Source organism: Ovis aries, chromosome 12, assembly GCF_016772045.2.
Source record: "Ovis aries strain OAR_USU_Benz2616 breed Rambouillet chromosome 12, ARS-UI_Ramb_v3.0, whole genome shotgun sequence".
Classification (NCBI taxonomy): domain Eukaryota; kingdom Metazoa; phylum Chordata; class Mammalia; order Artiodactyla; family Bovidae; genus Ovis; species Ovis aries.
The window spans coordinates 468,665-484,825 of NC_056065.1; the positions used below are offsets into that span (position 1 = coordinate 468,665).

Sequence of the window (16,161 nt, forward strand, 5' to 3'; positions counted from 1 at the left end):
TAGCTTCCCAGTTTCTTCAGACTGATTTGGTTTGGGCTGTAAATAGGTGGTAGAGGCTGTGCTGTAGAATAAGACCACCACTGTGAGGTAAGATGAGAAAGTAGAGAAGGCTTTAGCCCTCCCTCTGGCAGATCGCAGTTTCAGAATGTTGGAGATGATTTTGCCACAGGAGACACCAATCAACAGAAATGGGACCATGATGAACACAACTGCAACTACATAGACTGCTATCGCGTTCACAAATGTGTCCCCACAAGCAAGCTTGGACACTGGGGGGAGGTCACAGAAAAAATGATTAATTGCACTAGACCCACAAAAGGGCAGAGAGGAAACCTGCCACATATGCCCAATTACAGCAGGAAGCCCACTGACCCAGGAGGCAGTGACCAGCTGGACACAGACCTGGGGGCTCATGATCAGACCATAGCGAAGAGGGTTACAAATGGCCACGGAGCGGTCATAGGCCATCACGGCCAGGAGGAGACACTCTAAACCTCCAAACAGAAGGACCAAACACATTTGTGCAGCACAGGCAATGAAAGATACGTGCCCTTTCTGGTTCAGAAGGTCCGTGAGCATTCTTGGGATAGTGACAGTTACGTAACAGATTTATAAAATGGAAAAGTGGTTGAGGAAAAAGTACATGGGAGTCTGGAGAGTAGGGTCAATTCTTGTTATCAGTACAATGACACTATTGCACATCATGATGGTCAGATAGAAGATGAAAAATATCCCCCAAAGAATCCATTGGAAATTGGGAATATCAGAAAACCCCAAGAGGATAAATTCCATCATTGTAGTGATATTTGATTTTTCTGTTCTTAATTTGTACTCCATCTGTAGATATGATCAATTCAAGATGGTTAATTCATTAATCCTTTTGATTAATGTTTCCCGTCTGTTAATTGGATCAGATGCATGAACCTATGTACATAATCCATGCAAGTACTGCTGCCTTTGCCTTGCTCAGTTTCTAAGACATGAGATTTGAAACCTCAGCAATGAACTGACGTGCAGTTAAAACCAATTAAAGAAATAAAATCCTTATTTTTTACACTTGGATGTACTGATACCAGAGGGCTTCCCTGGTATCTCAGCAGTAAAATAATTTGCTTGAAATGCAGGAGATACAGGAGATGTAGGTTTGATCCATGGGCAAGGAAGATCCCTTGGAGGAGGGGATGGCAACCTACTCCAGTATTCTTGCCTAGAGAATTCCATGGGCAAGGAGCCTGGCGGGCTATGGTCCATGGGATCACAAAGAGTCAGACATGACGGAAGTGACTGAGCAGCAGCAGTAATGATACCAGAAACAATACAATGTATGCATTTTTATTTAGAGCTATTGTGCAGCAATAGTATTAAATTGTTTCACTCCTTTTAAGAGTGCAATTATATATGACACAGCCTTGCTATTGTTTTTCTTTGGGTTCATCAATTTCTTTTTCTGTACCTATTGACTTATTCCATTTCCTTTCAACTCAAAGCTTTTCACTTAAAACTTTTGCCTAATTTTTATTCATAACATTTTAAGCCCTCCCATTTCTACTCCAATGAGAACTGACTTTCTTAAACTCAGTCCTTGTTACTGGGAGAATAGATACGTGTAACTGTATTGTTCTCGTCTGTGTACCTCACCCATCAGTTATGTTACACATGGAAAGCATGTTACATCATGGGGTCCAATAACATTCACTATTAATACCCACTGTACACTGCATTACAAATACCAATTAACATTTAACACAGTCCATACATATGACCCATTCTTCATGATATTTGGAGTTCCCTAATAGCTCAGTTGGTAAAGAATCCACTTGCAATGCAGGAGACCCTGGTTTGATTCCTGGGTAGGGAAGATCCAGTGGAGAAGGGATAGGCTACCCACTCCAGTATTCTCGGGCTTCCCTTGTGACTCAGCTGGTAAAGAATCTGTCTGCAAGGCAGGAGACCTGGGTTCCATCCCTGGGTTGGGAAGATCCCCTGGGGAAAGGGAAAGGATACCCACTCTAGTATTCTGGCCTGGAGAATTCTATAGACTGTCCATGTGGTCACAAACAGTCAGACATGACTGAGTGATTTTCACTTTCATGATATTTTAATATAGTCTGTTCTTAACCTATGTGATTCTCTGATCCATTGTTATCTACTTCTCTTACAACCAAATAAAATACTTCCTATATAATTCCTTTGTAATTTTATCTAATAAATGTAACTTTATTTAAACCCTATAATTATTTATTTTGGGAATGCAAATGGCAAAAGCATATGAGTGGGACTAACACACACACACACACAGAGGCCTGTTATCTTGCTTCAATTCAAGTTCATGTAATCAGTTATCAGGCAGTCAACAGTGTGTGACAATTTTCATAACACTTTATTAATGTTTGTTTTCTGTGTTTTCATATTTCATTAAATCTACTATGTCTGTTCCCATCTTCCAGCTCCACAAACTATTGCTTTTGCGTTAATACTTTGATTTTAAAAAACTGAGTCAACAAATGTTCTCTCATATTTCTCTATTTCCATTAGAATTAGTTTTCAAAATTACCTTAACTGAAAGTTTTATTATAAATACTATTATTATTATTGCTATTTCACTTATTTCTAATTTTATCATTAAAAAAGTTAAGAAATACATTGGTTAAGTTGTTAACTAATTTTCAGATAAAGATCTCAGATTTTCATATTTTTCTGTTTTATCCTTTTTATCTTAAACCTCAAATCAGAACTACTTTTAAATAAAACCCATCTAACATCTTACCTTCATGAATTTATATGAAGTTATCTATGAGAATATAGATGTTTTGACCCTGTAAATTTTTATAATTCTTTTGAATCAGGAAGTCACTGTCATTCTGCAGTCTTCTTAAAAGATCAGCTGCTCTTATGTAGGAAGTAGTCATGCTCACCCTGGGGGATATTTTCTGTTGAGTATCAGTTTTAATTTCTAGAAGACGGCTTCTGTTTGGTGATCATCTGGGTTTATGTTTTAAGACTACTTTTTCTGTAGATGATTTGTCCTCTGACGCTCCTTCTTGGCATAAAAGTTCCCCTCTGTGGGGGTGGAAAGATGACACTTAATTATCTAGTATCAATAGTGGAAAAATGACATTTATCTAGTATCAATAGTGGAAAAATGACATTTATCTAGTATCAATAGTGGAAAAATGATATTTATCTAGTATCAATAGTGGAAAAATGACAATTATCTAGTATCAATAGTACTTTCTGGAAAAAAATTAAAACTTTCAATTTATTGCATTTCAGACCATTAGTAATTGCTGTAAGTTTGTCTTCCTTAATTTTATTCCCATAATTCATTCAGATCTCATCTTTCACATCTTTAGAAAAGTGTATCACTTACTAATACACAAACATGATATTGTTGTTCTTTCCAATATACTGTGGGGAGGATTAGATCCCTTTTCAGAAGTAGAACACTGTTCCTAGATTAACTTTTGTGGAAATTAAAGCATGTTGTATCTGCTGACAAAAACCTGGGTAGTTTTATTCATGTTAGGATATCTAGTTGGTCATCAGCATAGGTATCTAGCAGATTAAAAATGAAAGGCACCTTAAAAATAGCCTAGAGCCTGTTATGCAGAGTGAAGTCAGAAAGAGAAAGACAGATATCCTATATTAACACACATGCACACATATATCATGTGTGTGTGTGTGTGTGTGCTCGAGAAAAATGATACTGAAAAACCTATTTGCAAGGCAGGAATATAGACACAGACATAGAGAACAGACTTGTGAGGGAAGGAGAGGGTGGGACAAACTAACTGAAAGATTAACACTGAGACATATACACCCCCACACGTAAAGCAGATAGCTAGCGGGAAGTTTCTAAATATATACAACAGGGAGCTCAACCTGAAGCTCTGACAACCTGGGGCGATGGGGTGGGGTGTGGGAGGGAGGTTAAAAACAGAGGGGATGTCTGTACACCTATGAGTGATTTACTTTGTTGTATGGCAGAACCAACACAACACTGTAAAGCAATCATCCTCCAATTAATAATTTAAAAAAAACATTTAAACCCAATTATTTAAGACAGAAAAAAAACAAAAAAACCCTCCTACAAAATGCTTTTTCTATTTCAGCTACTTCCAGGCAGGTATGTAGCTAAAATGATCAGGAATGAGGTTATAAGGCCAATATCCACTTCTGCTCATAAGCACATTTTTTTTTCTTTCTGTTTAGAGATTCTTTGACAATTTGAAACACTATTCGTGTTTAAAGAATACATTTGAGTCAGTTCTAATGAGATGGATGAAACTGGAGCCGATTATACAGAGTGAAGTAAGCCAGAAAGAAAAACACCAATACAGTATACTAACACATATATATGGAATTTAGAAAGATGGTAATGATGACCTTGTATGTGAGACAGCAAAAGAGACACAGATGTGTAGAGCGGACTTTTGGACTCTGAGGGAGAGGGAGAGGGTGGGATGATTTGGGAGAATGGCATTGAAACATGTATACTATCATGTAAGAAATGAATCGCCAGTCTATATCCGATGCAGGATACAGGATGCTTGGGGCTGGTGCACAGGGATGACCCAGAGAGATGTTATGGGGAGGGAGGTGGGAGGGGGATTCATGTTTGGGAACGCATGTACACCCATGGTGGATTCATGTCAATATATGGCAAAACCAATACAGTATTGTAAAAGTAAAATAAAGTAAAAAAAAAAAAAAGATTCTGCAAAACAAAAATATCTAACATTTTATGCAAATAATGCATAAGCGCCAAACCAAGAAAACCCAACAATAATAAATCTGAAAACAAACCTGTATTCAGCCTGACTCTTCACATAGATGTATAACAGCCGACATTTCAATAGGTGAGAAGAGATTTCACATTAAAAAATATTTCACGTGTTTGCTATATACTTTATATCATAATTATTTTACATTTGATCATGATTGCTTTCCAGATGTTTACAGTACAAATTTATACATTTAACAGTACAGCAGTATTCATAACCATTAAAACGTTTAGTTTGAATTTATTGCTACCAAACTTTCCAAAGTGCTATGACTATAAAGGAAGAGTCTATAATTGTTATTCTATTTTGTGAGATTAAAATTTCTCACAAAGCTGTGGTACATATACACAATGGAGTATTACTCAGCCATTAAAAAGAATACATTTGCATCAGTTCTAATGAGGTGGATGAAACTGGAGCCAATTATACAGAGTGCATAAACCAGAAAGAAAAACACCAATACAGTATACTAATGCATATATATATGGAATTTAGGAAAATGGTAACGATAACCCCTGTATGCAAGACAGCAAAAGAGACACAGATGTATAGAACAGTCTTTTGGACTCTGTGGGAGAGGGAGACGGTGGGATGATTCGGGAGAACGTCATTGAAACATGTATAATATCATATAAGAAACAAATCACCAGTCCACGTTCGATGCAGGATACAGGATGCCTGGGGCTGGTGCACTGGGATGACCCAGAGGGATGGTACGGGGAGGGAGGTGGGAGGGGGAGTTCAGGATGAGGAACACGTGTACACCCGTGGCAGATTCATGCTGATGTATGGCAAAACCAATACAATATTGTAAAATAATTAGCCTTCTATTAAAATAAATAAATTTAAATTTAAAAATAAAAAAAATTTAAAAAATAAAAGTAGCATTTCTTTTTTGTCTTTTAAATTTGCTTCTCTTTATTACAGCATGTTCCTCATAAATTGGACTTATGTACTCTTTTTTAGGATTGATGTTGTCATTTAGTGTCATGTTTATTTACAAATGAGAATTGCACTAATGATTTGTTTCAACTAAGTTTTACTTACAGGATGGAAAAAATTGAATGTCTGTCACCCATCACCCATGTGAGTAAACGGATCTAACCCTTAAATCTATAGTTAGGATAGTGAATTGAATGTTTCTGTGTTCAATTCAATATCATCATCACCTGAAAACAAGTCTACACTCGGAGACAATACCTCAAATACATCAGTGTGACAAAATAAAGAAACATCTCGGAATCATATTATAGTACGAGTTTGCAGTTGTTTCCACCTAGGAGTTCCACTGTTCCTACCTCTTCTTAGTAGCTTCCTACTGGATCTTCAGGATGCAGAAACCTGAGATGTCAGACAGACAGAACATAAGGAAACAAATATACTATTCAGAGCCTCCATACGTAATAAACACATCACTTCTACCCATATGTCATTGTAGAAACTAATCACTTGGTCCAATGTAGTTCTGAGAAGGTTAGGGAATGATGTTCATTGTATGTCAATAAAACAGATGTATTTGAAGAGCATAAAGCCAGACTCTACCAGAGTCCTCACTTTTGGTCACTACAATAAAGGTGTTATAGCATGCTGCAACATGTATACCTTTAGACTGATGATTTAGCATGACACATAATGGAATAAGCATTCATGGTACATATTTATGCATATTAATTTGTTTTATAGATATATTTGAGCCTAACAACACAACATCATTATTATTTTCATTAGGCTTTGATGCTTAAATTAGCAACAGTGGTGAGGCATAATTTACATAACATAAAGCACAACCTTTAAAATTCAGTGATTAGTTGAGATGTACTTGACTTATAGCATTATATTAACTTCTTCTGAACAACATAAATATATTTTAAATGATCATCACAATGTCTAATGTTAATATCCATCAATGTTAATATCCATCACCACCCAAAGTTATGCATATTTTCTTGTGATGTGAACTTTAAAAAATTCTCTTAACAACTTTCAAATATGCAAAATTATTTAACTATAGTCACCATGCTCTATATTATTTTCTTGGGCACCAAAATCAGTGTGGACAGTGAGCAGCCATGAAATCAAAAGGCTTTTGTTTCTTGGGAAAAAAGCTATGACAAAACTAGAGTGGGTATTAAAAAGCAAAGACATCACTTTGCTAACAAAGCTCTGTATAATTAAAGCTATGGTTTTTCCAGTAGTCACATATGGATATGAGAGTTAGAATATAAAGAAGGCTGAGTGCCAAAGAATTGCTGCTTTCAAACTGTGGTGTTGGAGAAGACTTTTGAGGGTCCTTTGAACAGGACGGAAATCAAAATGGTTAATCCTAAAGGAAATCAACCCTGAATATTCCCTGGGGGGGGGGCTGGTGCTGAAGCTGAAGCTTCAATACTTTGGTCACGTCATGCAAAGAGCCAGCTTACTGACAAAAGGAGAAGGGGGCGATGGAGGATGAGATGGCGTCACTGACTCAATGGACATGAGTTCGAACAAACTCCAGGAGATAGTGAAGGACAGGAAATCCTGACATGCTGCAGTTCATGGGGGTGCAGAATTAGATGGGACAGCTACTGAACAACATCAACATCATGCTGTATATTGATTGGATTGCTATACATTTTAATAGCTCTTTTATAAATATGACTAAATTCAAATTTACTGCCTTGCTGTTTGTGTTTTGTTTCTCTTATACATATATATTTTCATTGTGTTTTCTTATTATTTTTTGTGATTTTAATATACTTTTAGTATTTATGTATCACTTAGACACCATATTAAAAAGGAGAGACATTACTTTGCCAACAAAGGCCCGTCTAGTCAAAGCTATGGTTTTCCTGTAGTCATGTGTGGGTGTGAGAGCTGGACTATAAAGAAAGCTGAGCATCGAGGAACTGATGCTTTTGAACTGTAGTGTTGGAGAAGACTCTTGAGGGTCCCTTGGACTGCAAGGAGATCAAACTAATCCATCCTAAAGAAGACCAGTCCTGAATATTCATTGGAAGGACTGGTGCCCAAGTTGAAACTCTAATATTTTGGCCACCTGATGTGAAGAACTGACTCATTTGAAAAGACCCTGATGCTGGGAAACATTGAAGGCGGGAGGAGAAGGGGACAACAGAGGATGAGCTGGTTGGATGGCATCACTGACTCAATGGACATTAGTTTCAGTAAACTTTGGGAGTTGGTGATGGACAGGGAGGCCCAGTGTGCTTCAGTCCATGGGGTTGCAAGGAGTCGGACACGACTGAGTGACTGAACTGATCTGAAGGCCACTTGATTTCACATTCCAGGATGTCTAGTTCTAGGTGAGGGATCATACCATCATGATTACCTGGGTGATGAAGATCTTTTTTTTGTATTGTTCTTCTGTGTATTCTTGCCACCTTTTCTTAATATCTTCTTCTTCTGTTAGATCCATACCATTGCTGTCCTTTATTGTGCCCATCTTTGCATGAAATGTTCCTTCGGTATCTCTAATTTTCTTGAAGAGATTTCTAGTCTTTCCCATTCTACTCTTTTCCTCTATTTCTTTGCACTGATCACTGAGGAAGGCTTTCATAAGTCTCCTTGCTATTCTTTGGAACTCTGCATTCAAATGGGTATAGCTTTCCTTTTCTCCTTTGCTATTGGCTTCTCTTCTTTTCACAGCTATTTTTAAGAGCTCTTCAGACAGCCATTTTCCTTTTTTTGCATTTCTTTTTCTTGGGGATGGTCTTGATTCCTGTCTCCTGTACAATGTCATGAACCTTTGCCCATAGTTCATCAGGCACTCTGTCGATCTGATCTAGTCCTTAAATCTATATCTCACTCCATTATATAATTGTAAGGGATTTGAGTTAGGTCATATTTGGGTCATACCCGAATGGTCTAGTGGTTTTCCCTACTTTCTTCAATTTAAGTCTGAATTTGGCAATATGGAGTTCATGATCTGAGCCACAGTCAGACCTCGGTCTTATTTTTGCTGACTGTATAGAGCTTCTCCATCTTTGGCTGCAAAGAATATAATCAGTCTGATTTTGGTGTTGACCACCTGGTGATGTCCATGTGTAGACTGCTCTCCTGTGTTGTTGGAAAAGGGTTTTGCTATGACCAGTGTGTTCTCTTGGCAAAACTCTATTAGCTTTTGTCCTGCTTCATTCTGTACTCCAAGGCCAAATTTGCCTGTTACTCCAGGTGTTTCTTGACTTTCTACTTTAGCATTCCAGTCCCCTATAATGAAAAGGACATCTTTTTTAGTGTTAGTTCTAAAAGGCCTTGTAGGTCTTCATAGAACCATTCAACTTCAGCTTCTTCAGCATTACCGGTCGGGGCATAGACTTGGATTACCATGATATTGAATGGTTTGCCTTGGAAATCAACAAAGATCATTGTGTCGTTTTTGAAATTGCATCCTAGTACTGCATTTTTGACTCTTTTTTTTTTTTTTTTACCATGATGGCTACTCCATTTCTTCAAAGGGATTCTTGCCCACAGTAGTAGAAATAATGGTCATCTGAGTTAAATTCACCAATGTGAGAGGAAACCCAAAGTCCCAGTCACCTCTTGAGATGAAGAACGAGTTTCCCACCACAGCTCAAGAGGAGGCTTGACTCCCCTGTTGCAACTTGAAAGAAACCTGGAGTTTCCCACTGGAACTAGAGAGGAACCCCAAATTCCCGCTGCAACTTGAGAAAAGACCCAGCTCTCCTGCTGCAACTCAAAAGGAAACCCGAGTTTCACACCTCAACTTTAGAGGAGGCCTGACTATGCTGTTTCAACTCGAGAGGTATGGCTAGAACTGCTTCACAACTCGAGAGGAACATCATGTTTCCCACTTCCACTCTAGATGAGCCCTGATTCCCATGCAGTGACATGAAATGAATCATGAGGTCCCCATTGCAACTCCAGAGGAATCCCAAGTTCCCCACAGAAATTTGAGAGGAACCCCAAGGTTTCTGCCACATCTCAAGAGAAACCCCAGTTTCCCACTGCAAATAGAGAAGAGGTCTGATTCCCCTGCATAGTCTCAAGAGAAACACCGAGCTCCCCCTCACAATTCAAGAGGAAGCCCGACTCTCCTGTTGCAATTCAAGAGGAACCCGGGGGGGCCAATTCCCCTGAGGCAACTCAAAAGGAACATCGAGTTACCCGTCACAGCTCGAGATGAACCACAAGCATCTTGATGCAACTCCAGAGGATTCCCAAGAGGAACTTACCCCAGAAAAGTCGAGCAGGGCCCTCTTCTGCAAAAAGAGTGGAAGCCCCATACCACAATTAAAAAGGAGGTCCCCTTGCTACAACTAGAGAGTAGCCTCCTGCATATCACAACTAAAAAAGCATCCCTTCTCATCACAACTAAAGAGGTGTAACCCACTTCACAATTTGAGAAGAGCACTCTACCACAACTAGAGAGGAGCCAAACTGCTACAACTGTAGAGAAGCCCCCTGCCACAACTAGAGAGGAGTCTGCAAACGACAACTAGAGAGGAGCCAACCCACCACAAATAAAGAGTGAACTCTCGCTGCAATTACAGTGGAGCCCCATGCCACACATAGAGTAGCCTCCTGCATATTGCAACTAGACACAGGCCAGCCTGCACATCACTACTTGAGAGGATCTGCCCCACTGCAGCTTGAGAGGAGGCTCCACCACAACTCTAACGGAACCCTGACTCCCCTGTTGCAACTTGAGAGGAAACCCAACTTTCCCGCCTCAACTCAAGAAGAGGCCTGAATCCGTGATGCACCGAGCCCGTATCTCCGAACCGACCAAGAGAGCAAGTCCACCATAGTAATGCAAAGGCAAGAAGGGAGTTTATTTCTAGCGCGCTAGGGCCCAAGTCTCTTCCAGCACAATGGAATCCGACAAGAGCCCCGAACAAAGGAGTATGGCGGCTTATATACAGGCAGTTCTTTGTCTCAGTTACAGGAGTGGCTGGCGTTACATGATTGGCCAGGCAGGATGAGCACATATCCTGTCTCTTTCTGGTAAACATGACTCAGGTCCTAGAGCCCGTCATTTGGTCCCTAACAGAATCCCCTGTTGTAATGCGAGAGGAACCCTGAGTTTCATGTAGCAACTCGAGAAGAACACCGAGTTCCCTATCTCAACTCGAGATGAGGCCCAATTCCCCTGCAGCATCTTGAGTGGAATACCAAATTCTCCATTGCAACTCGAGAGGAGCTCCAAGCTCCCTGATACAACTCCAGAGGATTCCCAAGAGGAGCCTACCTCACCACAATTTGAGAAGAGCACTCTACCACAAGAGAGGAAATGCCATACCACAACTAAAGAGGAGGCCTCCACTGCCACAACTAGAGAGTAGCCTCCTGCACATCGCAACTAGGGGAACCATCCCTTCTCATCACAACCCAAGAGGAGTCACCCCCTTACAATGTGAGAAGAGCACTCTACTACAACTAGAGAAGAGCCCAACTACAACTAAAGAGGAGAACACAGTCCTAATATGGCAGAGAAACAGTATGGGGAGACAACTTTCTCCCCCACAAATTCATCAAAAGATCATTTAAATGCTGAGCAACTTCCACAGAACAACTTCTGGACACTGGTGGAAGACACCAGGCACCCAGAAAGGCAGCCCTTTCTCTTGGAAAGTAGGTAGTGAAAGGTTGTTGCTGAACCATGAAAGATGCCAGGATTCTTGGCCTCGGGACGAGAAGAAATCAATCCAGGGCCAGAGACGAGGCTTGATCACTTAGAGCTTTTGTGTAGTTTATTAAAGTATAAAAAAGATAGAGAAAGCTTCTGACATAGACATCAGAAGGGGTAGAAAGAGTGCCCCTTTCACTAGTGTTAGCAAGGGAGCAATATACTTTTAGTTAGTTATTACAATGAATCAAAAGAATGTCTGGAGGTTGTAAAGATTGTACTAGACCCACTCCAATAACTTACATTTTAAGATAACAGGATTAGCCGGAAGGTTTTCAGGAAGGAGAAACTGTCCTCAAGCAGGATACATTGTTGTTATCTAATCCTTCAGTTCAGTTTAGTCACTCGGTCGTGTCCGACTCCTTGCAACCCCATGAATCACGGCATGTAAGGCCTCCCTGTCCATCACCAACTCCAGGAGTTCACCCAAACTCATGTGCATCGAGTTGGTGATTCCATCCAGCCATCTCATCCTCTGTCATCCCCTTCTCCTCCTGCCCCCAATCCCTCCCAGCATCAGGGTCTTTTCCAATGAGTCCACTCTCTACATGAGGTGGACAAAGTATTGGAGTTTCAGCTTCAGCATCAGTCCTTCCAATGAATACCCAGGACTGGTCTCCTTTAGGATGGACTGGTTAGATTTCTTTGCAGTCCAAGGGACTCTCGAGAGACTTCTTCAATACTACAGTTCAAAAGCATCAGTTCTTCAGAGTTCAGCTTTCTTCACAGTCCAACTCTCACGTCCATACATGACCACTGGAAAAACCATAGCCTTGACTAGACAGACCTTTGTTGGCAAAATAATGTCTCTGCTTTTTAATATGCTATCTAGGTTGGTCATAACTTTCCTTCCAAGGAGTAAGTGTCTTAATTTCATGGCTGCAAATCACTATCTGCAGTGATTTTGGAGCCCCAAAAAATAAAGTCTGACACTGTTTCCACTCTTTCCCATCTATTTCCCATGAAGTGATGGGACCAGATGCCATGATCTTCGTTTTCTGAATGTTGAGCTTTAAGCCAACTTTTCATTCTCCTCTTTCACTTTCATCAAGAGGCTTTTTAGTTCCTCTTCTGCCATAAGGGTAGTGTCATCTGCATATCTGAGGTTACCGATATTTCTTCCGGCAATCTTGATTCCAGCTTGTGCTTCTTCCAGCCCAGGGTTTCTCATGATGTACTCTGCATATAAGTTAAATAAGCAGGGTGACAATATACAGCCTTGATGTACTCCTTTTCCTATCTGGAACCAGTGTGTTCCATGTCCAGGTCTAATTGTTGCTTCCTGACCTGCATATAGGTTTCTCAAGAGGCAGATCAGGTGGTCTAGTATTCCCATCTCTTACAAAATTTTCCACAGTTTATTGTGATCCACACAAGGCTTTGGCATAGTCAATAAAGCAGAAATAGATGTTTTTCTGGAACGCTCTTTCTTTTTCAATGATCCAGCGGATGTTGGCAATTTGATCTCTGGTTCCTTAGTACAGAGTTTAAACTGAGTTGTTTGCTGTGTAATCATCAGTTGTTAAAGACAAAAATGTTTTATGTGACTAAGACTAAGGAATGTAGAGGGGGGAAAAAAACATTTGTCCTTTCCTCCTCCTTGAGAATTACAGACCCCTATCTCCTCCTCGAGAATCCCAGACCCTTCTCTCCTTGGGGACACCTGGACTTCTTATCAACCTGCCTAGGAATTGACTCTCTCAGTGGGACAAAATCTAAAAGACAAAAAGAGAGACAACACCAGCCCCAAGCATGCTGCACCCTACGTCAGACATGGTCTGGCGATTCAATTCTTACATGATAGTATACATGTTAGAATTCCCATTCTCCCAAATCATCCCACCCTCTCCCTCTCCCTCTGAGTCCAAAAGTCCATTATACACATCTGTGTCTTTTTTCCTGTCTTGCATACAGGGTCATCATTGCCATCTTCCTAAATTCCATATATATGTGTTAGTATACTGTATTGGTGTTTTTCTTTCTGGCTTACTTCACTCTGTATAATTGGCTCCAGTTTCATCCATCTCATCAGAACTGATTCAAATGAATTCTTTTTAACGGCTGAGTAATACTCCATTGTGTATATGTACCACAGCTTTCTTATCCATTCATCTGCTGATGGACATCTAGGTTGTTTCCATGTCCTGGCTATTATAAACAGTGCTGCGATGAACATTGGGGTACATGTGTCTCTTGCAGGGGGATGACCCAGAGAGATGTTGTGGGGAGGGAGGTGGGAGGGGGGGGGTCATGTTTGGGAACGCATGTAAGAATTAAAGATTTTAAAATTAAAAAAATAAAAAATAAAAAAAAATTTAAAAAAGAGAGACAACAGAGTTAGGGACAAAGACCAGTCCAGGGGAGGGAGTCATGAAGGAGGAGAAGTTTCCAAACAGCAGGAAACCCTCTCACTGGTGGGTCTGTTAGAGGCCAGCAAAACAGGGAGTGGGGGGGGGGGTGACAAAGAATGCATGCCTAACTGCAACTCCCCACAGAGAAGTAGCCCAGAAGCTCACGTCTGCCACCAGCGAACTGAGGCTGGACAGGGAGGCGCAGGTAGATGTTTAGGGTAAGGACTGGGGCTGAATGCCCTGAGGACAGTCTGAGAGAGCTAACATGAGATAGCAACCCAAACTGTGGGTTAGCCAGAGAGAGAAAAAAGAGAGACAACTTTCTTGCACATAGCTCTAACCTAAGACACAGCCTGGCCAGATCACAGAACAAAGGATTGAGCGAATACCAAAGGAGAACTAGCCGGCTGTGGACAGGTCCCTTCCCCCACCCCCGACAAGAGGCAGAGAGACAGGCAGGCGACAGCCAGAGCCAGAAGGCAAGGTGCAATCTCAGCCCTATAGACAGCATCCTTCTTCAAATTGTGAGCAAGCTCCCAGAATCCTGGGATCCTAGACAACTGACATTTGCCAGGAGGCTTGCAGCCTGAGATCAGCACCCCAGAGGAGACACACAGCACACCTGAGACGGCGCTTTTGTGGCACACCCAGGAAACCGAGAGGCTGGGATTGGGGAGGTGATTAAGATACACAGCCCACCTGGGACAGTGCGCTCCCCAAGCACCTGGTCACCTGAGCGTCTCAGACCTAGGAAGGGCACAAAACGCACACCCAACCTATTCTGTGCCCTTGTAGCGTACCCAAGAACCTGAACCTGAGCACTTAGGCCTGAGAAGTGCAAGAAATGCAGGATCTGCTTTGGACAGCACCCCTGCAGAGCAACCTGGAACCTGAGCAGTGTAGACCAGGAAAAAACATGCTGCCATGAGCTGGGATAAACCCAGTGTGGTCCAAACACTGCGAGCACTCACCACACATGCCAGTGTTTGCAGTGTTTCTCCCTCCCCATAACACAACTGAACAAGTGAGCCTAAATAAATGACCACCTTCAGAGGTTAAAGTGTCTGCCTACAATGCGGCAGACCCGGGTTTGATCCCTGCATCGGGAAGATCCCCTAGAGAAGGAAATTGTAACCCGCTCCAGTATTCTTGCCTGAAGAATCCCATGGATGGAGAAGCCTGGTAGGTCGCAAAGAGTCAGATACGACTGAGCGACTTCACTTTTCACCCCCTAGTGTCAGAGAGGAAATTAGACACTGAAGAGACCTGAAAACAAATGAAGCCAAAATAAACAAAGAAGAGGGAACCACTATGGAAATGACAGGTGCAACAGATTAAAACCCTGTAGTTAACATTGACTAAGCATTGGAAGAGGCCTATAGACCTTGAGAAGAAGTATAAGCTGGAACAAGGAACTATCTGAAACAGAAATGACCACACACTGCCCTCAGCAGCTCCAGAGAAATTCCTAGATATATGGTACTAATATCATTTCTTAATTTTAGTTTTATTGTTCTTTTATTTTTTAATTCTTTATTACTCCTTTAATTTTCATTTTTATAACCTACTATTAGCTATTTTTGAAGAAATTTTCATATAAATTTTTTATAATTTTCATGATTGACTTTGTTTTGTATTTTTAATATTGTATTTTTGAGAATCTAACTTCTAGCCTAGATTTTTAATCTTTGCTTTTTGATATTCGTCATCAGTTTGTACCTTTAAGAACCTAATTTTCAGTACCCATTTTTATTTAGGGGTTTGATTACTGGCTTCATTGCTCTCTCCCCCTTTGAACCCTCCCTTTTCTCCCCCAGGTCACTGCTATCTCCTATCTCCCCAATCTCTTCTCTACTTAAGTCTGTGAATCTCTCTGGGTGTTCTGGGCTGTGGAGGACACTTAGGGAACTGGTTACTGGCTAGATTGGTCTCTCCGTTTTTGACTTCCCCTATTCTCCTGTCACCCATCCTGGTGGCTCAGAGGTTAAAGCTTCTGCCTCCAATGACAACTTTATCTCCCTCCTCCCTCTTCTCTTCTCTGTGTAACTCCGTGAACCTCTCTGGGTGCTCCAGACTGTGGAGAGCACATAGGGAATTGATTACTGGCTAGATTTCTCTACCCTCTTTTGATTCCCCCTCTTCTCCTGGTCTCTCTCTCTCTCCTCCCTTTTCTCTTCTAATGTAACTCTGTGAACCTCTCTGGGTGTCCCTCACTGTGGATAATCTTTTCACCATTAACCTAGATGATTTATCATCTGTGCTGTACAGATGGAGAAGTATTGAGGCTACCGTAAGAATAAGACTGAAAGCCAGAGGCAGGAGAGTTAAATCAAAAACTTGAGAACACCAGAAAACCCCTGACTCCAGGGAACATTAATTG

General features: G+C 41.0%; 1 protein-coding gene across 1 annotated transcript in view; it reads right to left on the reverse strand.

Annotated features, from left to right (window-relative positions):
• Positions 1 to 16,161, reverse strand: part of LOC121820746 (olfactory receptor 10AG1-like) — a 45,443-nt gene that overhangs the window by 1,902 nt on the left and 27,380 nt on the right. The window contains 2 exon segments of the mRNA XM_060395982.1: positions 2 to 6,125; positions 8,113 to 8,990. Coding sequence (XP_060251965.1) covers positions 2 to 837 — 836 coding nt within the window. The 5' untranslated portion in view covers positions 838 to 6,125; positions 8,113 to 8,990.